Source organism: Equus caballus, chromosome 29, assembly GCF_041296265.1.
Source record: "Equus caballus isolate H_3958 breed thoroughbred chromosome 29, TB-T2T, whole genome shotgun sequence".
NCBI classification, from domain to species: Eukaryota; Metazoa; Chordata; class Mammalia; order Perissodactyla; family Equidae; genus Equus; species Equus caballus.
Genome location: NC_091712.1, coordinates 42,010,687 through 42,034,958, shown reverse-complemented (window position 1 = coordinate 42,034,958; position 24,272 = coordinate 42,010,687). Strand labels below are relative to the sequence as shown.

Here is a 24,272-nt window from a genome sequence, read left to right as displayed (position 1 = left end):
TTGCTCTGAGATCCATGTCTTCTTCCTGGAGGAGGGGAGAAAGACCCACAAAGAGATGAGTAACTGAGTTAAGGTGCCATTAAGACAATGGCAGCATTTAAACCACGTTCTGTGAGCTCTCAAATCCAGATACTTCCCAGTGGGCCAAGCTCTCAAGGGGCCTTCCCCAGGCCAGGCTCTCGGGTCTAGTCAGTGCTCAAAGCCAGCAAAGCACAGCTTGCTCAGAATTACACAGATGGTTTTTAAGCAGCTTTGCTAGTGGAACAGAAAATGCCTTTTACAGTGATAACTTCGCTTCCCTCCGGGGTGGTGGCTAAGCGATGGGCGCCTGATACCGAAGTGATGGAGCGCTTTGTTTTCCAATGGAATTTATGGTATACAATTATTGGGAAAAAAAGGAAAAACAGAATGAAAATCGCCCGTGGATATTCCTGCCTCCCCCAGCCCCGCCCATTAAGGAAGACTCTGAGGCCAATTATTTTTCTCATTCTTTGGGTTTCTTCTCTTGTCAAAAGGAATGTCTGCAAATTTAAATTGATTTTTGCTTTAACCTAAAATAAGTTCAGTGTTGCTGGCTGGACGGACTTCCCATGACTCAGTGCCCACTCCCAAGCAAGACTGTGACACACGCCAAAAATGACTCACTGTCTTAGACACTGATTGTGGGCTTCAGAGGGAGGGCCTGGTGCACCGAGGGTGCCAAGAAATGCGGGTGCCCTCAGGGCACTGTGCACTTGAAAGCTGAGCCCTGTTTTGCTTAGGGCAGGGTGACCGTCAGTCTAGTATTTAGAGAAAGCTCACGTTCATGGAGTCTGTGGACATTTTTCCGTCAGTGGTACGAATAGCTAACATTTAGTGACCATCTGCCCTGTGGCGGGCACCCATGCTCCCATGTATTAACCTCCCACCATTCTACCCACAAGCAAATGAGCTCCAAGATGAACTGACTCCTGAGTTCTGCTGAGTGACTGGGCCAGGCCCGGTGACTGCAGTGAGAGTGGGGGTGCCGGGACACGTGCCCATTCCCCAGTGCATTTCTAGTTTTTTTAGTTCTCTCTCTCTCTCTTTTTTTTTTTGGTGAGGAAGATTGGCTCTGAGCTGACATCTGTTGCCAATCTTCCTCCTTTTTTTTCCTCCCCAAAGCCCCAGCACATAGTTATATATCCTAGTGGCAAGTCATTTTAGTTCTTCTCTGTGGGATGCCGCCACAGCATGGCTTGATGAGCAGTGTGTAGGTCTGCACCCAGGATCTGAACTGGTGAACACTGGGCCACTGAAGTGGAGCGGGTGGACTTAACCACCGGGCAGGCCACAGGGCCAGCCCCACCAGTGCATTTCCAGTGCCCAGCACGGAGCATGGCACTTACAGACACTCAGATGTCTGTGGACCATTTCCTTCCACAAAGTGGCTGGGGACGGGAAGGTCTAGCTGTGTTCCTCACGCACTAAGACATTTGGATGAGTGAAACCTTCGCTAATCAAAGGCACTCCTTTTATCTGCAGAGCCGTGTCTGGGGACAATTATGTCTCGAGATGAAAACTTCAAAGCCGTGGTCAGAAGTGGGAGGTGCTGGTCGACTGCATCCAGGCACTAGGTTGTTCTTCATTAAACACCTATTTCTTGAGCATGGGGTTCAGGCCCCGCTTGGGTGGGTTCCTTCCGAGCCCGCCTGAGGGCCTGCTGGCATCAGGGGCTGGTAAGATGCAAAGGGAGACTGAGCGCGGTGGGCATCTCGCCCCACGCAGCTTGGGGCCTTTACCTCCCGGAGCTCTGTGCACATACGTCCTGTAACGGCATTTTTCCCGTTTACGACGTGGTCATTAATTTAGCAAAAATTACTGGGTTTGGGAGGCAGTCTGTTTGGATTACAGTGTTAACTCCATGCGGACCGTGGGCTGTGTCTGCAATTGCATCCTTTTCCACAAATGTGGATACCGCTGTGTGACACTTTCAGATGACCCTTAGAAGCTAGACATTTCGTCATCTTTCAAAAAAACCGTGTTTTCCCCCTTGGCTACAGAAAACCAGAAGCTTCGATACAGGACTGAGGCCTCTTATCAGGGAGAATTAGGGCCATTTAAATATGCTCTACGGATCTGACGGGCTGTCAGAAGCAATTACAGTTAGACGTCCGAAGATAGGGCAGCAGCTTGTTACAGGCAACCATCAGGACACAACAAAATTGCACCTCCGCTGTGCTTGTAATTATGTTAAAAAGGTGTCTTTGGATAAAGAACACTTGGACATATGTTAAGAAAACAGCCCAGGCACTTTCCGAGTTACTCTTTTCGGCAAGCTTTGGGTGGCGCTCTGTCTGTATTTGTTACAATCGATCTGCCAGGAGGCCGGAGTCCTCCCCCTCCCCCCGCCTTCATTTCCGCGTCTCCACCACCGTGCTGGGAGTTACACTCACCGCGCGTGTCAGGACCAGAAGCAGCGAAGCGGACGGAGGGATGGCAGAGCATCGTCCAGAGAATCCAGAGACTTATTTATAGGTCCCACGTCCTGGTTCCACTGCTACTAGCGCTGGGACCGGGCCTCGGATTTCATTTGCAGAATGATGGAGGTGGAACCCCTCAACCCTTGTCATCTCCCCTCTCCAGCCCTTCTCTTCAATGACCAAGAAGGACGAGGGGCGCAGCTCCAGGACCACCCCCTCCCCCCCCCCGCCCCCCGCTGCCCCTGAGGGCTCAGTGACCTTCTCCATCCCTGATGTTCCATCCCTAGTGAGCCACCTGAGGGCCTCCCGAGGTGCAGATGGTGGTTTTGCAGGTCCGGTGGAAGCCAGAGCATCGCACCAGAGCTGCTGGATCCTCTGGTCGGCTGAGGCCGTGCATGGGTCCTGGGTCCCCGGGGCGGTTTGAAACTGAGCACTTCAGACCATCCCAGCAGTGTCATCTGATGATTTTCTGACCTGGACGAGCCCTTGCTTGGGAGGGTTAATTCACGTAGGACCCCTTATAGAAACGTGTGTGAGTGGTCTGGGCAGAGGTTTCTTTGGACTAGAAAGAGGCTAGAAGGATGGTGCCGGTGGCCTGGAGCAGCCACGCCTCCTCGTTCGTTCAGCCCCAGTTGAACATTACTAGGTTTTGTTGCCCTTTTCACATAGTCATTTCACGCATTAGCCATGGCATGCCCTGGGTGACCGAGGGAGCCCTTCTCACAGGGAGCTGCCACCGTCGCACTGCTGGTGTCTGGGGGCCGAGAAACGTGCGTCACTGCAGGCTGCTGGGTGCCAAGAAGGAAGCCAGACCCGGGGAAAGAGCCCCTGTTCATGGAGGGCCCAGAGCAGCCTGTGGTCAGGCCCCCTGCTGACCCGGTTGATGGGGGATGAGTGTGAGAGGCAGGAAGCAGCCTGGGAGGCGGAAGGAAGTGGGAGCCTGCCTGTGGGCTGCAGACAGAGGTCAGGGCAGCTGGGCGAGCCTGGGAGGGGCAGGCAGCCAGGCCTTTGGATGCACCTGCAGAGTCGAAAGGCCACCTGGAGGTACTGGCCCCTCTGATAAGGGCCAGGGCTGTTTTGTGGAGAGGGGAGGGGAGCAGAGGAGCGCCCAGGTTTAGTCTGTGAGGCGCAGGGTTGCAGGGGTGGGGCTGGGCACGTGGCAGGACGTCCCCATGGTGGTGACCTAGGGGCTTGAGTGTGTCAGGGCGTGGGGTGGGTTTTATAAGCGGAGGTTTGGCCTCAGGTGGGAGCTCATCTGTGCAGCAGGAAGAAAGGCAGCGGGTGGGAGCAAGGTGGGGGCAGGGAGGGGGGAAAAGGCTATGTTTATAGCAGTGCTCATCCTGCGAGTGACGGGAAAACCAGCAGAAACCCATCAGCTTGAGATTAGCTGCCTTAGCCTAGAATGGAACAGTCTCGCGTTTCCTGAGGAACTTTGCACTGATCCACGCATCCAGATATCCACGCCAGCCAAGTGTTAAAGAGGAGATTCAAGAGTGTGCTGTGGGGTAGAAATGAGGCTTGGCTGGGGCAGTCCCTGTTCCATATGTACGTTTAACTATCTAGTCGCCATGTTAAAGAGTAAAAGAAACAGGTGAAATTAGTTTTAAGTGCATATATTGTTCAGCCCAGTATTTCAGTCCATCATCAATATAAAGAGTATTAATGAGACATTTCACATTCTTCTCTTCCTTACCGAGCCTTTGAAACCCCGGGTACCTGATGAAGCACATCTCAGTGTGGCCAGTGGCTGTCGCGGCCGACAGTGGGGGTCTGGAGCGAGGGGTGGTGGGACGCCGCCCCTGTTCAGAGGGTCCCTACCGAGTGCTTATGCTGGAGTTTGGATGACACGCAGGGCACTGCTGGCGGTGGGCTCGGCATCTGCAGTGGACGCTGGGACGCAGCGCGTGGCAGGCACGCTCCCTCGGGGCCCTTGGTGCGGCTGGAGAGCGCTTTTCCAGATGTCCACATGCTTGGCTCCCGTCATCTCTTTCCTTTAAACGGCGCTTCTCTGGGAGGCCTGCTGTGGCTCCCGGTGGACAATCGAGTGCCTCTCTGCACCCCACACTCCAGTCCCCGGCCAGCTCAGCTTCTTATTCTTCTCCTTAGCACTTATCACCTTCCACTGATGGTGTCATGCAGTCGTTTATCGTGTTATCGTTTCCCGGCTGGAACAAGCCCCACTGGGGCCAGATCTTCCCCTCATTTCTCAGTGGTGTGCCCACCAGTGCCTGGCAAAGAGGAGACACCCCGGCCATCCATACTGGATGGACGGATGTATGAATGAATGAATGGAAAACCCCCTCACAGATTTATCTCGTTTTCCGCTGACTTTTAACACAAGACTCGGCGATCGCAACAAGGCGGGATGCAGAGAATCTGCTGGCTTGATAACTGTGGTTCATGGTGACACAATTCCCCTTAGAGTTTTCCCTCCCGTACCTGAGTTATTAAACGTGGCCACTTTATGCAGAACTTTAGTAGCAAGAGCAAGTGTGTTTTTGGTTCATTTTCTGACATATTTTAACATCTGTGCTTTAGTTCAAAGATGAAAGCTACATGGATTCAGGGAGAAACCAGTAAGAGGACTGTGCATCCTGACTTTATTTTTCAAAAGTTTTGAACTATTTTTCATTGAACTATTTTTCAAAAGTTTCAATGAGTTTAAACATTGAAACTAGGAAGGGAGTGTTTCTGAGCTGAGAGAATGTGCAGCAAAAAGGCTTGACGCTGCCAGAATGGTTAAATCAGGAGATTAGCATCCTCTTCAGACCACCAGGAAATGAAACAATGAAGCCCGGCTATTTTATCAGAATCAGGACATTCCTTGATTCTCAGAAATTACTTGAAGCTTCAGTTCTGTCCGAACTGAATCTCAGGGAACATTTGAAATGGGGAAGTCCACAACCCTCCCTGACTTCAACGAAGAAATGATCTTGCTGACTCTCTCACCTGCATGACAGGTTAGTAAGAAGCTGTTTTAGAAAGTGGAACATGGAGAAAACAATGTAACAATCGCTTCTTTCTTCTGCACCGGGAGTAATTATCAGGTTTCCCACTTTGTGGCTCCCTGGTTTTTTCAAAGTGTGTTTATTTTTGGATCCCGTAACAAGACTGCAGGTTCCCTGGGAACCAGGACTTAGATTTTTGCAAAGGATGAAGAGGTTTCTTTCCAAATAGTAAGATTCTTGCTTGGTGCCAGGATTACATTTTCCCAGGGAAATAAGCAGTTTGAGCGTCCACTGGACGGCCCGCAGCTGCCCTGCATTGCAAGCAGACGGCATAGGAGGTGGGCACTGTGTGCCCAGGAGAGAGGCAGAGCCTAGGGAGAGGTCCCACCTCTCCATCCTGGTCCTGTGTCCATGGTAAATGCTGGCTTCTTCTGCTTTCTTTGCTTTTCACCCTCCAGGGCCCCTTCCTCGGACAGCGGCCACCTGCCGGCCCACCGTTGGGTCCCAGCTGGAGAGCTGACAAAGGAGCAGGCCCCACCCCAAACAATCCTGGAGGAATTGGGGCCCGGCAGGCATTTTTCTTGAAGGTCCCTTTGGGGATTCTCACGCGCAGCCATTGTGCTAGAAGGCATTAGGACATCTTTTAAGTTAAAATAAAATGCAGACCAGGGTTTATGCTGCAGCTTCGCCGTGTGTTCATTCTGTTCCCCTGACTATCAGTTTATCTGCTCAGAGCTGACTTCCTCGCCTCCCTAGGAGGACCCAGGACCCCCACATGTCCTGGAAGCATCAGCCCAGGGGCTCAGGCCACCAAGGCCCCCATCATTCATTCATGCTGGGAGCCAAGTACCTCCACTCAGGCTCAGTCAGAGCTCTCCGGGCTGTGGGGACAAGGCCCGCTGGTGTCGGGAAATTACACCAGCTGGCAAGTGACCAGCAGCCCTGGAGGCTTGGGGCCGCCTGGTGGGAGGCCCGTGCTCAGGCCCCTGCTCCACCTGGGGAGCCCTGTGTCCATGACACCCCCTGCCCGGGGCTGCTGCCGGCTGAGGGGGGACCAGTGCTGTGGGTGAGTGCAGGGCACCCCCAGTTTAGGCTGTGGGGCAAGTGGGAAGGTGTTCAGACCCAGGGGACAGAGGTCAGAGCCGGGTCTCCTGGGGTCACCACTTCCTTCCTGCTGCCATTTCTCACCCACCTACACTTTCTGACCCTCCCAGTTCATCCTCTTGGATTGAACCTTTATGAAAGACCCTTTGGAAATGAGGTCTTCACAGGAGGGACAAGGAGGGTTACAGTGCGGTGACGAAGTGTTGGGACAGTTTAAGTGTTTGGTGGCTAAGTCCTCGATGACAGTGGCCATAGGAGAGAGTCCTAGAATTATGGGGTCTGTTGGAAGGGCCTGTGAGGGGCTGTGTTTATCCACTCAGTTAAGATCAGGGTCAAGGCTGCTGTGCCTAGCTGACCCCAGCACAGAGGGATGCACACAGTGCGCTGAGGCATCACAGTGGGGAGCACAAGGGGGTGGGCGGCTCCTCCCTCCCAGGATCAGAGGCGTGGGTGAGAGAAATGCCGGGGGTCTCCCGAGAGGTGCAGGAGCCCGGCCGTGGAAGTTGACCGGGGGCGTCGGGGCGGCTCTGACTCTCCTGGGGGAGCTGCGGTCCTGCGGTGTAGACGGAGCATGAGGTTCAAGGACGAGCATCCTGGGGAGGAGCAGGCAGAAAGAGTCCTGACGTGGGGGATCTCTCCCTGGGGAGTTTGGTTTTCCGTGCACAGGCCCTGGGGACTCCAGGGGAGGAACACGGGCTTGTACATGTTTTAGAGAGAGAAGTTGATGCTAACACAGAAGACGTCTCCAGAAAAAAAGGTGCAAACCTGCAGACACAATACAGGCAGGATGACAACATGGCAGCATCGCACGAGGTGTTCCTTGGGGGCTCATGTGGCCGTCTCCAGAGACGCGGGGCAGGGGAGAGGAGGGTACGGGGCATCTTTGACCTTGTATATAGTTGCTTTTTGAGGACCTTACTTTTTAGAGCAGTTTTAGGTTCACAGCAAAATTGAGAGGAAGGTACAGAGACACATATACACCCCCTGTCCCCACACACGCACAGGCTCCCCTGCTGTCAGCATCCGCAGCAGAGGGGATGTCTGTTACAGCTGATGAACCTCCAGTGGCACGTCGTCATCTCCCAGAGTCCGTAGTTGACATTAGGATGCACTCATGGGCTAATGTGTGTTGCACAGTCTCTGGGTTTGGACGAATGAACAATGACGTGGGTCCACCGTGATAGGGTCGTACAGAGTATTTCACTGCCCTCAGATTCCCCTGTGCTCCGTCTGTTCATCCTCCCCTCCCCCAACCCTGATCTTTCTATTGTCTCTATCATTTCGCCTTTTCCGGAATCTGTAAATCTTTTTTAACAAGAAGAATATTTTTATAAATTACTTGTATAATAACAAATAAAAGAGAAACGGCTGGTTGAATCGCTCTGCCCGCGGGGTGGGCGCTGCTGGAGGGAGGCAGCGGGATTTGGGAAACGTTGGGAGAAATGTCCGTCCTACGGGCAGGAGCTATCGAGGGTGTCAGCAGCATCCTGCTGGAGTGACTGAGGGAAGTTCTGCTGCTCAGCAAGAGGGAGAACACAGGGACAGGAGGAGAAATGATGAGGGGAAAATAACCTATGCATCTTGAAACAGTGAGTTTGAGGTTCGTGAGAGACGACCGCAGTTTGTCTGGTCATTAACATTGTTTGTGTGATAAACTAGGTTTGAACATAAAGTAATGAGACTGCCAAGGATACCTATGTCCACGTTACCTAGGTTTTAGATATGGATTAAACATGGATTTATTTCTAAGATACATTCCCCCAAGCTTTTTCCGCTCCATGAATATTGTAACTTTTCAAAATTGTTGCCATCCAGAGGCAACAGTCTTATTTCTAGCATTTCAGAATGGGCTCAACAAAATTTGAAACATTTTTACCGGTCTTCTGAGGGGGTTTGCCATAGAGATACATACCCATCCGGTCTCCTGGTCTGTCGAGTGTGCCTGGGAGCCACAGGGCCCCCGCTGGTCTCCTCACTCCCCAGGAGCATCACTTTGTGCTCCACCTTCTCCTACATCTTTAGTGCGGACATTTGTTTCCGAAATTTAAATTTATGAAGGAGTTGGATTTTTACTGTCGAGTGTCCCGGAGCAGCCAGCCTGGACGCCCAGGTGCTGTCGTTCTGAGGCCCAGGACCAGTCCTTTCTGAACGGAACGGTCCTCATTCCTTGTCACTTCTCTCCTGATGGCCTCAGCGCACCAGCTAAGATGAGATGCAGGAATTTGCAGACGTGAAATCTCGACCTGTTCCCTCAGGTCTAGACAGTGTTTCCATGCGCAGATGGCTGCTCCAAAACGGGCCTCTGCGGAAAGCCAAGTGGAGCGTGACAGATTTATGTCACGTACATTGCACACAGCTGCTTTGGAATTCAAGTCAAGTCCTCTGGGAAAGTGTGGTAAATGTCCTAGATTTATCTTGATTTGGTGTTATTTATAGTATACTGGTTTAATTTAATTTTTCTTTTAATAACAGTGCATGACTTAGGGCCGGCCTACTGGTTAAGTTTGGTGTGCTCCACTTTGGTGGCTCGGGTTTGGTTCCCGGGCATGAACCTACACCACTTGTCAGCCATGCTGCGGAGGTGACCCACATGCAAAATAGAGGAAGATTGGCACAGATGTTAGCTCAGGGCAAATCTTCCTCAAGCAAAAAAGGAGGAAGATTGCCAACAGATGTTAGCTCAGGGCAAATCTTCCTCAAGCAAAAAAGGAGGAAGATTGGCAACAGATGTTAACTCAGGGCAAATCTTCCTCAGCAAAAAAAAAAAAAAGAAAGAAAGAAAGAAAAAAGTGCAGGACTTGTTTTGTATTTAAGGCCACTGACTAAATTTTTTTATGCTGATAGCTGGTGATGAAATAATCTATTTTGCATCTCCTCCTCCATCAGAGATCAATGGTCTTCTTCAGTATTGTCTTCTTTGATTTTGGCTAGCTATCCTCTGTGTTGTTTGCAACATAGATGGTGTTGCCTACAGATTCCTATGGAATTGAGGGCACTTGTGTTCCAATATTCTAAACTAAGAGAACAGAAGTGTGCCTGTCTCTTTACAATGATGTTCATCTGTGGATGAACCCACAAAATGCTGGACTCCTTGCTTTGTACTTGTCGTTTCTCTCAACCCTGACGCCAGTCCTGCAGGCACAGGTCCTCCACATTCCTCCTAGAGGAGCCTCCTGAGAGGTCGTGAGGTTTAGTTGCCGTCACGGTTAGTTAGATGGCAGCTCCAGAATCGCCCATCTGATTAGTGACCACTGTTCCTGTTCTTTTCACAGGCATGAACGCCGCTGTCCGTGCTGTCGTGCGCATGGGGATATACGTGGGGGCCAAGGTGTACTTTATCTATGAGGTCAGTGCTGCGTCGCACTTGCTATCTCTGACTTGGGAATTCATGCCTCACACCTGCCCGGGGCCCCCACACCTTCCCAGGACCCTCAGACCTGCCTGTGGCCCCCAAACCTGCCTGGGACTCTCACACCCCCCGGGGGTGCTCACACCTGCCTGGGGCCCTCATACCTGCTTAGGGCCGCCACACCTGCCTGGGGCCCCCACGCCTGCCCGGGGCCCCACACCTGCCTGGGGCCCCACACCTGCCTGGGGCCCCCAACCCTGCTTAGGTGCTGCTGACCCAAGCTGAGAGGCTCCAAGGTACCACGAGAGCCTCATGGGGGGTGGTTTATGTCCAGGTAGAGCTCCCTGGTCCAGATGCACATCTGTGAGAGTTGTATTGGGGAGTGAGGGGAGAAAGGAGATGAGAAGAGGGCAAAAAATACTGTTTTGACATCAACATACTGGTCTTATTGATTAATGGTCTCTAACCGGTTGTATTTGTTTGTAATTCTCATTCCTTTTAGAAGTTGTGTATTCATTTAAAATGGGGGCTGAATTTGAATAAACATTAAGATAAATGGGAAAAAGTGACCACTTTGAGCTTTTCATCATTAATGTGAAATCCAGACCGGCTCCCTGTATCTGTTTCTGCGTTAACTTCAAAATGAAGAGTGTGAAATCAGACAGCAGAGATGGCCGTTGTCTCCTGCCCTGGAGGTCCTGGCAACTTGGAATGAGGAGTGTTTGGAGGGAAGTCACCAGTATAGTTTGGACGACATTACTATTTCAAAAACTATTAGAAAACATAATTTCTGCTTAGTTTTAAAATTTAGAAAACATAATAAAGCTTAAAAAATGGAAAGAAGTGAATTTTTTAAAATGGCTTAATTTCTCCAAAATCACTATTTGAATTTTATTCTGATTCCTCCCAGTATTATATATGTGAAGGAGTGGAAGGAAATATGTACATTCTTAACATAGTAGTGAATATATTTTGTATGTTTTCTACCATTACATTATGGCTATTTTCTATTCATTACGTTCATTCCACAGCTATCGCTTTCAATGTCTGTGTAATATTCCATCAAATTCATGTCTCCTCATGTCCTTGACTCTTTCCTTAATCATCGCATTCCTGAACCACCAGACTATTGAGGTCACTGCCCATTTTCCAAGTATCCTAACACAGCCAGACCTGTGTTACTCCTAGAAGGTGTTCAGTGCTGTGTGTCTTTAGTATGACCAGAGATACAGCATTGGCTGAGTCCAAAGGGAAGGTCATTATCGTGGGTCTTGATGCATCTTGCCAAAGTGATTTCTGGAACCTGTTCTGGGCCACCTCCACCCCCACACTGAGCACGTAAGTGGCACCAAATCCCCCCAGTCCTGTGTGTGGTCCTCCTCTGACTCCCCAGAGCTGGCGCAGGTTCCGGGGTCTGTTTCTTCCCAAGTCCTTTTCTCCTTTTGTGAAGTGGCTGCTCGTAGACTTTGCTCATTGGTCCGAATAACCATTTGCTTATCGGTTGCTGCAAAGATGTTTTCTCCTGTGCCTTAGGTTTGCTTTGTTAAACTGTGGTTCTGTGGGTTTGGGGTTTGTATTTATCTGATTTGGGCCGTGTTACACGATGGGTCTAATCAGAGCATTTCCAGAATATTGTTTTGCCATTTTCTCTGTGGACCTTGTTAGGGTCAAATAGCCCTTGTGGATGTCCGTCCTGGGCCTCGCCCCACGGCCTGCGGCCCGTCCGCTGTGTCGAATGAGCATGTTGGATGCAGGGCCACATGCGGCTCTGGCTCCTTCCCTCCTTCCATGTCGGAGTTTGCACACAGATAACTAAAGCGTGCTCTTTCCTGCTGCCGAGGAGCGTGCATGCGTGCACAGTTTCCTCTGCCTTCCGATTCTGTCTTTGGGAGAGGGCTGCATTCTGCCTTAGAACAGGAGGGCAGACGCCACAGCCTGGCCCGACAGCAGTTCAATAATACGTGGGTGTGGTTTCAGAGATCTTTGGGGGGTCGGAGCACCCTCAGGTCAGATTTTTCTGTAGCAATTAACAAGATGTTTTCAGGTTCGCTGAAGACGAATTTGTTAGATTTCGGTTTCCAGTGTTTTCCCCCAGGAGACCTTTTTTTTTTTTTTAAGATTTTATTTTTTCCTTTTTCTCCCCAAAGCCCCCGGGTACATAGTTGTATATTCTTCGTTGTGGGTCCTTCTAGTTGTGGCATGTGGGACGCTGCCTCAGCGTGGTTTGATGAGCGGTGCCATGTCCGCGCCCAGGATTCGAACCAACGAAACACTGGGCCGCCTGCAGCGGAGCGCGCAAACTTAACCACTCGGCCACGGGGCCAGCCCCCGCCAGGAGACCTTTTGGTTTCGATAGCCCCCTGCGGTCCTTGTCGCCTCCATGGTGACGTTGCAGATGGAGCGGCTGGACTTCCGTCTGCAGCGACTCACTTATCTTCACGGGACTCTGCGGTGCGGGGAGGGAAGGGAAGGGAAGGAAGTCATTTCGGTTATTTCGTAGTCAAGGAAACTGACCCCTCGTGGTCAGTTCACCCCCTCCGGGTCCTACTCATCACTGGCAGGGCTGGGAAGAGCGCACATCCGCCATCAAGCTTTGATGGGGTGGGCCTCATCCTCAAGGACGTGGGCCAATGTCTGGAGGCAATGTTTTTTTTAATTCTTTTTATTTTTTTATTCTAGCTGATTTTTTGTAAAAATTTGAGTTCATAATAGTTTACATCAATGTGAGATTTCACTTGTACATTATTTCTTGACTGTCACCACATCAATGCTCCCTTTCACCCCCTGTGCCCATCCCGCCTCCCTTCCCCTGGTAACCACTGAACTATTTTCTTTGTCCCAGTACTTGTTTATCTTCCACATATGAGTGAAATCATCTCGTGTTTGTCTTTCTCAGTCTGGCTTATTTCGCGTAGCATTAATTCCCTCCTGGTCTTCCCATGTTGTTGCAAATGGGATGAATCTTTCTTTTTTATGGCTGAGTAGTATTCCATCGCATATGTATACCACATCCTCTTTATCCAATCATCAGTCGATGGGCACTTGGATAGTTTCCATGTCTTGGCTATTGTGAATGATGCTGCAGTGAACACAGGGGTGCATATGTTGCTTTGGATTGCTCATTTCAAGTCCTTTGGGTAGACACCCGGTAGTGGGATAGTTGGGTCCTATGGTAGTCTGGAGACAGTTTTTGACTGTCCCATTATTCATGGTGGAGGAGTCAGGGATGCTGCTCAACATGCTGCAGTGCACAGGACAGCCCCACAAGAAGGAAGGATGCGCCCCAAATGTCCATGCTGCTGAGGCCAAGAAACCCTGCCTTAACCTGAGGGCCAAATCTTAATCTGCTGTGAATGACACCCATCGGGGAGAGCGTGGGGGTGACGCTGGTGGCTGTGTGCGTCGAATCTTTGGGTATTGAAACCGACATAGTAACTGTTCAGCGTTAGGTAGTCCTCTGATTTAAGGGTTTTGTTGTGGGTTTTTTATTTCGGAGTGTTTTTATTGGCACTGTATTCTGTAGTTGTCTGTCTGCATTCTGGGGACATTTAGATGTATTCAGACCTATACCTTACCAGATTTAGCACCTTTGAAAACAAGGAATTGAGATGGAATGCGTCAGGGCCGAAGAAAGTTTGGGCTTCCTTTGGAGGAGTCTTGACCTCGGGCAACCAGGTTTTTCTTGATGTTGTCAACTAGGACAGAAGGGCTCCGCGGCCCCCGTCCTGCAGGGGTGAGGAGGGTCTCTCTCCTGATTCTTCAGGTCCTCTGTGAAGAGGCATGAGGGGAGCTGGGCTGGGGTGAGCCCTGCTTCCTGACGCTTCCTGCTGGTGGGCCGAGAGGTGTCCTGATCTGAGCAGATCCCCTGTCCATTAGGGAAAGGCAGGGAGTTTCTGCAGTCCCTCCATCAGGAGGACGCCAGGGAGAATGCTTGTGTGGGATGGTGTTAGGACGATTCTGATTTTCCCAGAAACTGCTCTGTGGGTGATTGGCACCTTCGAGTGAGGCTGTCTCAGGGCATGTGGCTGAACGCAGTGTTACGGCTCGTCACTAGGGGTGATGGGAACTTTGAAGTTCTTACGCTCTGGAGGGAAACGGGAACAGCCTAGAGATGGATGAATTTGAACTGAAATCGCCTGTCTGGAGATGATACCAAGCTTCTCATGACAGCCCTCCCCCCAACCCAAAAAAAGAGAAATTCTGGTGAACATTGCCTGCTCTTTTTTTTTTTTTTTTTTTAAAGATTTTTATTTTTCCTTTTTCTCCCCAAAGCCCCCCGGTACATAGTTGTGTATTTTTGGTTGTGGGTCCCTCTCGTTGTGGCATGTGGGATGCTGCCTCAGCATGGCCTGATGAGCGATGCCATGTCCATGCCCAGGATTCGAACCAGCAAAACCCTGGGCTCCCAAAGTGGAGCTTGCAAACTTAACCACTCGCTCATGGGGCCGGCCCCCAGTGCCCGCTCTTTATATTCTGCAGAAGGGGGTCCTCGGTGTCAGCCTCCTCTCAGGGCTCCCTCGAAACATCCGTTCTCAGTCCCGCCTGAGCCCCATGGGACTTTGCTCTGGCAATCAGTGTTATCTAACTGAATCGAGTAGGTTTGGAGCATCATCATCTCTCCATTACCAATGTAGCAACCCAGTATCTGTACTTCTGAAACCCCAAAATCTCTAAAATCTGCCAGTTTTTTCCTAACTCACTTGGGCAACAAAGCCTGGATGGGGCTGCATGTAATCCTTACTCGCCCCCCTAGTGTGACTGTCCCCAAGATAGGGTGACCATGCCAGCTTACACGTGCTGTAACATCCATATTGCTTCTTAAAACCCAAGACCTTCTCGAGTCTGGCTCATCTCAGGCCAAGGGGTTGGGGAAGCGCTTGTGGACCTACATACGTGGCCGTGAGTGGGGAGAAATAAATTCAGGTTCTGGTCCTGTCTCCTCATCTGGCCAGTGAGATCATAGTTGCTCTTCCTGCAAAAGCTTCGAAAAGCTTTGTGCCTGAACCAGTAAGGGGGCCGTGGGACTGCTGGGTGGGGACCATATCTGTGCCTTTGACTCCGTTGGCCTTGGCCGGGCGCAGAATTCGAGTGCTCAGTTCAATGCACCTCTCTGTAGACCTGAGAACTGTAGACAGACGTCCACCTGCTCCTCGGTCTGCTGGCTACCTGACACCCTGACCAACGGGGTTTCCTTTTTGACCGCAACACTACTGACATTTGCTGCTGGACGATTTGGGTTTGGGGGGCTCTCCTGTGCAGTGTAAGCTGTTTACAGCATCCTTGCCTTTGCCCCCCAGAAGCCAGGACCACCCCCTACCCCACACAGTGATGGTCCAGAATGTCCCCAGACATTGGCGATGTCCCCTGGCGGACAAACTCACCCTCATTGGGGACCACCGTCTTAGACCTATTTGGGCTCTAATTTAGAAGATGTTTGGTTTTATTTCTTAAAGTATCATTCAGTAATTTCTCCAACACGTTTGTCCATTTGTAGTCTAGTTCCTAAGTCCACCTAGAGCTTTCGAGGTTGCCAACACACCAAAAGAGTTAAGCAGGTCAGTGTTAATTATTTAAATGAAGGGTGTTTGGTTTTTCTCTTTAGCAGAGAATGTGTGGAACGTGTATTGATTGGAAAACACTGACATTTCTGCTAAAGGTCTGGCACCAGGTCTGTTCTGTCTGGCTGTTCTGAGACTGCTGGAAATCTGGGACAGGCTACGTGTGGCGCATGCCGAGCCCTTGGGCGCCATTCCGGGGAGCGAGGGGGCGGGGTGAGTTAACCCATTCTTCCCACCTAGGGAGCCGATCATTTGCTTGTTTGTTTTTCATTTTAGGCTAGGGTTTTCCTTAGAAGCTCACAGTGCCTTTAGCTTCTTGGAGATGGTGGGGGTAAGTACATTCATTACCTGCCTGTTGTAAAAGGCTGTGCTGAGGGTGGACTGCCCCTGGGTTTAGGTGGATCAGAAATGGGGCAAGGAGCATCCTTCGGTCACCTGCTGCTCAATCTTGGCTGCAGAAATAGTCTGGTTGTATTTAGTGTAGTATATGGGTTCAGAATCCTGTTAGCTGAAGGTTTTTCTGCAGACTTAAAAAATCATTCTTATTCTAACTCTCTAAATATGACTAACTTAAGTCTTTCCTCTTTAAAATAAACTCTTAACCGTTTGGCGCTGCTGGTGCACAGCATTGTGAACATCATCAGCAGAACCCGTTTCTGGCAATGGATGCCCACTGAAGAGAGGGGAGGAAGTGTGCCCATTGCCTTCAGCAGCTCATTGTTCTGCTGTGAAGAACAGCGCCCTCTAAATGCGTTAGGCTGAGTCAGGGCTTCCTGTTGTCAGGGAATAAAGTGTCATCAGAACAGCATGGGAGCTACTCCGCTGGTCATCACAGGCTTGCTGCTCCAGGGCGGAGGATCTCGGCTGTCACAGGAGGTCCAGGGTGTGGCCTCCTTGCTGGACCAGCTTCTGGCTGAGCTTGAGCGACCAGCACGTAATCTGAGCTGCGCTTGGCTGGGCCCTGGGCATTGTGGCCTGACTTAGCACACGGATAAACAATCTTTAATTGTCAGTTAATAGATTGTTTGCATTTTCCCCTTCCTAACAGAAACCCTCTATTTCCCACAGGGCACATTATTTTTCTTCTTGGATATGAACCACCTGCTTTCACAATTTTTAAAGTGAGAAATGTCGTGTTTGTGGTAAAAAGCAAACAAAATATAAAAAACAAGGGCCAGCCCCAGGCCGAGTGGTTAAGTTCATGCGCTCTGCTTTGGAGGCCCAGGGTTTTGCTGGTTTGGATCCTGGGTGCAGACACGGCACTGCTCATCAAGCCATGCTGAGGTGGCGTCCCACATGCCACAACCAGAAGTACCCACAACTGGAATATACAACTATGTACTGGGGGGCTTTGGGGAGAAGAAAAAGAAGAAAACAAAAAAGAGATTGGCAGCAGATGTTAGCTCAGGTGCCCATCTTTAAAATATATATATATATATATATATATATATAAAACCAACCCCTGCCTTTTCCAATGGGGGCGTGCAGGCCTTTTTCCCCAGAAGTGGTGGGTTCCCTCTGCAGCCTGACCCTCTCTCTGGCGTGCACTCTGCAGGAGGGCGACATTGGGGCCCTCTCTGTGGGTAGTTTGTGGTCTAGACCCTGCCTGTGTTCTCGGGTGCGTGGGCACCGATGGACGTTGGGCTGCATGGGTGGTGATGGATGGGGCAGCTCCTGGACGGGCAGAGGCAGGGTAGGATGTGGTGTGGACTTTGGGGACATGTCTGATTCTGTCATCCTTTTCTCAGCCCTCCTGTCACCACTTCCGCCTCTTCGGCAACAGTTCCGTGAAGGCCAAGAGAGGGGACCAGCCTCGCGTTGTCTCATCAACTTGAGGTTTTAGGCGTAACTATTTCTGCACTTTAACGTCCTTAAAGGCAGAAGAACTTGGCGATGCTGGAGTGTACAGCTGAGGGGGTCGCTGTGTGTTGGTGTGCAGGTGCTCGCCCAGGCCTGGCCCTCCCGCTAACGGGCACATTCGCGAGGTTGCTTGAGTTCCTTAAGTCGATTCACAAAAGGCACTGAGCCCGGTGCCCCTGCATTCCCTTCCTTTTCCTGAGAGCCGTGGCTGGTACACACCTGGAGTCGTGAGAAATCACAGTCGCAGCACCGAGCATTCTCTTACTGAGGGCCTGCCCCGTCCGGATCCTGCGCTGAGCTGCTCCTGTGTGACCTGCGGCTCCATCCTCACGCCATCAACGCGGTGCTCTTGGCTTTGGACACTCCAGTCACATTAACATTTTAGGGTTCAAATCACGAAAATGGTCATCCCCCTCCTGGCCTCCGCCCCTCCCCCTGTCGTCGCCCAGGAGCTGAACGAGTAGCTAATTTCCGGTGCGGGAACAGGCTGTGGGGAGGATGGTGACCTGCTTCGTCCTGCTGTGGCTTTTGGTTTTTATGACTTACCTGAAATTGTGTCCTGTTGACTTTGGTTTAAAGACATGCCCCAGTGCCAGAGGGTGTTCAATCAATCAGGTGGCTGTAAATCCGTTTCCACGGCAGGAAGTGCAGGGCTGTACTGGGATGTGTCCGGTTCTCGCCTGCTGGAGACTGGGGTTGACCCGGTCTCACCAAGGACCAGTCCAGAGGCCGCTGTACAGGTGTGTCCCTGAAGTGGTGGCGTCAGTGAGCAGGGCGGCTGCGAGGTTCCCTGGACTGGAGCATTCCTGCATTGAGAAGCCTGGTGGGGGGCGAGGCTCAGTTGGGGAGAGGAGATGCATGAGCTGAGGGGCTGCATAGGAGTTTCCTGTGGGCAAAATAAACTCCTAGTTCCCAGACTTTGAAAACCGCTGACATAGAGGAGCTCGCTCGCCCCTTTTTCACGCACACCTCGTTTTGGACGGTGGTACTAAGGAATCTGAGACTGGAGAGCAGTTCAGAGACAACCCCTCTGTGTGCTTGCTCCTGAGTCCTATAGCTGAAATAAAATGAGGAAAACCTTAATTCTATATGAAACAAAAATGCATGTTTACTCAGAAGCAGCAAAGCCCCCCGGAGAAGCGTCTGAAGCAGTCACTGCATCCTAGAAGGTCAGTGGCAGCCGTGTCTGGAAAATGCTTCTGAAGTGTGTTATCTCTAGATTACTTCCTCTTGTAGCTGGAATGTTTGCCCTTCACACGGTGAGTTGTTGACAGAAGAATCCAGGAAATTGGATCTGGAAAAAGCATCGGCAAGTCGAGAAGGCGCGTGGACCCGTCAGACAGAGGTGTTCTCTGAGAAGCCTGCTTTGCTGTCGCACAGCACTGCGATTTCCCCTCTGGTCTTCAATTTAATTTAATTTATTTTTAAAGTTTGGCACTTGAGCTAACATCTGTTGCCAATCTTCTTTTCTTCTTCTTCCCAAAGCCCCCGGTACATAGCTGTATATTCCAGTTGTAGGTCCTTCTGCTTGTGCTATGGGGGACGCCGCCTCAGCATGGCTTGATGAGCGATGCTAGGTCTACACCCAGGATCCAAACCTGCGAACCCTGGGCCACGGAAGCGGAGTGCATAAACTTGAACCACTCAGCCACGGGGCGGCCCCTGGTCTTTAATTTTAGAAAACACATATGAAATCTCTTGTAAGAGCGAGCAAGCCAGCCACAGGTGGACCAGCTCTTTATTTAGAATGGATTTAACAAGTGCCTGAAAATACGGGTCAAAATGACCTCCAGTGTAGCCGTCTTCTATGTTCTCAATTGGGAGACCGTTCATTCTTATTTTGACATTGCTTACAACCATCCCAAGCGTAAAGTGAAAACGCTTTCAGAGGCCATGCGTGTTCTTGGATGTGACCACATGACCCCGTGTGAAGGTCCTGTGGGGCCGTGGACGTGCCACGGCCGGCTGAGTGTCTCTTGGGTCCATCGTATGAATGAAGCAGCACAAGAGGGAGAGTGTTAAACTTTTGGTCAGAAACTAAGCGTAGCTTTAAAGGTTTTATGGTTTGTTTTCCTTAAGTGAGTCATAAAACTGGCTCTGAGGGCAAATTCCGAAGGAGAATTTTAGAAAACAGTTTGGCCCTGGCTGTGCTGGAATACTGGATTCAGCCTTTCAAGGAGATTTCGTTGGAGTTTATAAATGATGGTACGTGTGTGTGAAGTCAGCCTTCCTAACTTAGTCAGGTCTTCCTCGCTGGTGAGAGAGCCCAGCACTGCAGCTGGTAGCGATTTTTCACGTGTTGCAGGAGCCTAAGGACTTTGCAAATGAAAGAATGAGTCCCTTCCTAGGGAGGCAGCCGCTGTGCAGCCGAGACAGGTGCTTTGAATGCAAGAATCACAGAGTCCCCCTTTTGATTTCTTGCTCGCTTTCTTAGCCATATGCATCCATGCTCCCCCAAAATAATCAAAGTACTTTTGGAGAACCTTTTACGTTGCAAATGTGTTACGGTTTGTAGAACAGTTTTGCATGTCTTTCCTCTAGAGGCGAAGGCATTTGTAAATGTTTTTGTTAAATCAGTATTTAAATTCTGAGAAATAAGAAAGGCAAAGGAGATGTCTCTCTTCCCAAGGTGGCATCTGTGAAGCCGCAGATCGTGTGTGGGGTTGACTGAGGAGCGCGTGTGGCAGGAATAACTTGAGCCGTTGCTGTCAGCCAGGCGCAGCTGAGACCCCCCACGGCCAACTTGGGGTATCAGCCCCTCGCCTCATCCTCATAGCTTCATCCATCAGTGGCTGGGGCGGCTCCCTGCCCCTCAGTCTCTCTATTTCCCTCACCAGTGAAAGTACAGACACTACCCCAGGGTTTTCCCCGTGGGGCCTTGGACCGGCTTCACTTCCTGTTTCGTCAAAGCCTCTGGTTAGTGCGGTCCCCCTCCTGCTCTGCCCAGGGCGGTCCCGGCTTAGGCCAGGTGTTCTGCCTACTGAACAGTAATATTTTCCCCAGTTCTCAGAAGTACTCGGGTTTGGATGATAAAACAGCATCCCTCTACGGAGGGTCCATTTCACACGGTGGTGGAGTTTCTGGAACTTGGACCCCGGCCACCGGCCTGCTCACGTGAGGTCTCCCTGCCTCCCCAGCTACCTAGGAATGAACCCACAAGGTCAGCTTTGCCCCTGATTGTAGTCGCTCAGTCCTGTTCTCCTGTCTTAAGAGTGGCTTGCTGTGCTGTGCATGCAGAGTCTGGGAGTTTTAGGGTGACAGAAGTCATTGAAAAGGCAACCCCAAGGCTAGATTGGTTCTCTCTCTCTTATCCATCCAAACATCTAGCTATCATCTATCATCTGTTTATCATGTATGTATCCATCCATCCATCACTGACCTGTCATCTATCATCTAGCTGTCTATCACCTATCATCTATCATGTATGTATCCATCCATCCGTCATCAACCTGTCATCTATCATCTAGCTGTCTATCATCTATCATCTGTCTATCATGTATGTATGTATCCATCCATCATCGACCTGTCATCTGTCATCTAGCTGTCTATCAACTATCTGCCTACCTGTGTGTTTTTCATCTTCTGTTGAGAGAGACCCCTGGGGTCACTTAGAAGGAGGGGAGGGCTTGGTTTGCCTTTGGTCCTCGGGCAGCAGGGAAACTGTTCCTCATGCAGTCTCTGTGTCTAGGAGCTTATGTCCCAGGACACAATGCAAATAGCGCCTCAGATAAAGCTCCCTTTCGAGAGGGGGGCCTGGATCCAGTCACGCTCCTGCTTATCACCCTGGTCCTCCACAGTGACAGCTGTGCTGGGCTTGATGCTTTAAATAGAATCTTCTAAAAACGCACACCCTATAAGGTTTTAAGAAGGAAGGGACATGGGAACAAAAAGATAAGAGTGATCCTTAAAGCTGGACAGAGGTGTGTTTGGAGGAAGTTCCGTTGCTTCCCCGTGAAGACACTGGGGGGCTGTGGGCAGTCCTTACAGCAGCCTGGTCCAGGGGCTGGGCGAGGCTGGGGGGCCAGCGCCCAGAGTTGCCGTCCTCGGTGCACGCGCTGTGCAGACGCCTGTGACACTGACCCCACCTGCTCTCCCCTTCTGCTCTGTTCCATTCCATGCTGTTGGCCCCTCTCTTGGTGTCACATAGAGGATACTAGACTGCACACATGTGCACGTTTGTGTATGTATTTATATAACATTACATGTATATTATCACTTATGTATAATGTAATCTGTATTATCTGATTATAAAATTAGATATTATGGTATATTATAAAATTATTTATTACAGTATATTATGTAAATATGTTTTATTATATATGTGATATCTAGTATATAAATCTATTACATATACTGTATCAGTATGTAAGTACATATATATCTGCATGTGTGTATAGTCGAATGTTGTATATATGACAACTAGGAAACAGGAAGATAGTGTGGAATGAACTAGAACAAAGTGAGGTTGAGAGCAGGTTTGTTTTATACAATATGTGCAGGTACAGAGCTATGCATTGCTTAACGATGGGGCTATGTTCTGAGAAGTGTGGTGATTTCATCATCATGAGAACATCATAGAGCGTGCCTCCACACACCTGGGTGGTCCAGCCTCCTACACACCTGGGCCTTATGGTGCTAATCTCACGGGACCACAGTAGTATATGCAGCCTGTCACTGACCAAAATGTCATCAAGCAGTGCAGGACTGTATATAATATATAAATGTATAAATAATATATGTGTATAATCTAGTGTTATATATTACATATGATATATGGTGTTTTATTGTATAAATATGTAAGGTAAATATAATACATGTTATTTTGTATATATTATATATAATGTATTTTTGATGGGAATTTTACATTTATAAACATAAGTATGTGAACTGATGCCCCCGAAGGTGCCTGCACCGTTGATTAACTTTGCGCAGGCTCCGTCCTCCATGGGCCATTTGGTCTTTTCCAACGTTTATTCCTTCTTTATTTCCTCTTGACTTTCACTAGGCAGGGGGTATGAATCCACAGGAATGATCTATTGTGATAAACCTTTCTATGGGGTTATAGCCTGTTCCCTTTTAAGGTTAAATGCCCTGGAAGTGAGTCATGCAGATAAAGGAACGTTTCTGTAAACATTGATCTCGTGTAGTCTGCGGGGAAAAGTGAGATGCCTTTTGAGTGGACAGGCGACTGCCTCTGGGCTTCTAGAAGTGTGCGCTGACACCCTGGCGCACGAACCTTGTCCTCTCAGTGTCGTAATGTCGCCAGTGGGAACGTGAGGCAGGCAGGATGAGGGGGCAGCGATGTTGTGTGTGTTTCGAGGGGAGAGTGGATGCCTGGGCACGCCGAGGCCCCGACAAGGATGCTGTCACCTGTGATTGACACCACTGTCGCCATGTGCGCCACAAACAGTTTTCGGGTAGATGTGTCCCTTTTCAGCATCTCAGGAACCATCAGGCAACAGGCACACTGTCCTCCATCGTTCTCTGGACGAGTCTGGGTGGAATCGCCGTTATTCGAGGTTACACTGAAGAGGCCTTTCCGCCATCTACGGCTTTACCAGCACTGGTACCGTGTTGGCTCTAACCCTGAGGAACCTAGATTCGTGGTCATTTGTATTTCCATTTTACCTAGTGTAGGATCAGTTATTGTCTCAGCAGAGCGCAGCCCAGTTTTAAGGAGGTCTCCTTCTCTTCCGCAGGGTTACCAGGGCATGGTGGATGGCGGCAGCAACATCGTGGAAGCCGACTGGGAGAGCGTCTCGAGCATCCTGCAAGTGGTACGTGCCGCGTTTCGGTGCTGGTTGTTTCTCTAAGTAACTCCTTTCGTTTGACACCGTTTACACGTAGGCTCCACTGATGCTTACAACACCTCCATGTGCTGCCTGCATTATTCTTAGCTACTGCCATGGAAAGAAAACACCCTTAACTTGTCATTTAATTAAATTTTTGAAAAAGCTTTACATCATGCAGACCGAGGCATTGTCCTTGCAGTAAAAGTTGCGCCTGCCAGCTAGTGGAAATCCTGGTGCTTGTAGCAGATTTGGGGTTTTTTTTAGACCAGGTTAATGTGCAGGCTGCTTTGGTTTGTTGGTGCTGTGTGTTTAAAAATGGCAAATCTCCGTGCCTGTCGGGTTTTTGTGAGTCCCTTGGCATCCGTGTAACAAAGTCTGGGGGAGGTCCCGACCAGCCGCCTCCGAGGCTGTGGATTTCGTGGGAACACAGCTCCCCTGTCCTGGCCTGAACCAGGCAGGGCTGGTTCCTCCGGTGTGCGCAAGGATGAGGTCATTATCACTCCAGGCAGAACAATCGCTTACTTTGAATTTAAAAGGAACCTGCCTGAATATTTTTTGTGTAATAACTTCCTGGAAACCTGTAGCTTAGTGAAGGCTCCAAATGAGTTGAGAAGTGGATTACGTGGAAAGAACGGACTTCATGAAAAGCTGTTTATTTGTGGGTTGAGCTTTTGAAATGTACATATTAGTCTGTGAGTCGTGTCGAGTACTTTCTAATAGAAAGAAGCAAATTGGTGGATTCCCTGTGAAGGTGCTAGTGCAGTGGATGAATGGACAGAAACAATATGGTGCATATGTATAAATGGAATATTATTCAGCCATCAAAAAGAAGGGAATCCTGCAATATGGGACAACATGGATGGACCTTGAGGGTATTATGGTAAGAGAAGGAAGTCAGACAGAGGAAGACAAAGACTGCATGGCCTCACTTACATGTGGAATCTCAAATATTGTGCTCCTAGAAGCAGAAAGAGGAAAAGTGGTTGCCTGGGCCTGGGGGTGGGGGAGACGGGGAGATGCTGGTCACAGGGTGCACACTTCCAGTTACAAGATGAATAAGTTCTGGGGAGCTCATGTACAGAGTGGGGAGTGTAGCTAACAACACTGTATTGTATCCTTGAAACGCGTTGAGAGGATAGATCTTGTGTTCTTGCCACACCCACACACACACGGTAACTGAGGTGAGGGAGCGGTTAGTTAATTTGATTGTGGGGATCGTT

At 50.0% G+C, this 24,272-nt stretch overlaps 1 protein-coding gene across 2 annotated transcripts in view; it reads left to right on the top strand.

Moving 5' to 3' along the window:
- PFKP (phosphofructokinase, platelet) overlaps positions 1-24,272 on the top strand; it is a 59,875-nt gene that overhangs the window by 3,276 nt on the left and 32,327 nt on the right. For both annotated transcript variants that reach the window (XM_023632210.2, XM_070254861.1), the window contains exons 2-3: positions 9,766-9,839; positions 22,960-23,037. In XM_023632210.2, the coding sequence (XP_023487978.1) occupies positions 9,766-9,839; positions 22,960-23,037 (152 nt within the window). The remainder of the gene's footprint in view (positions 1-9,765; positions 9,840-22,959; positions 23,038-24,272) is intronic.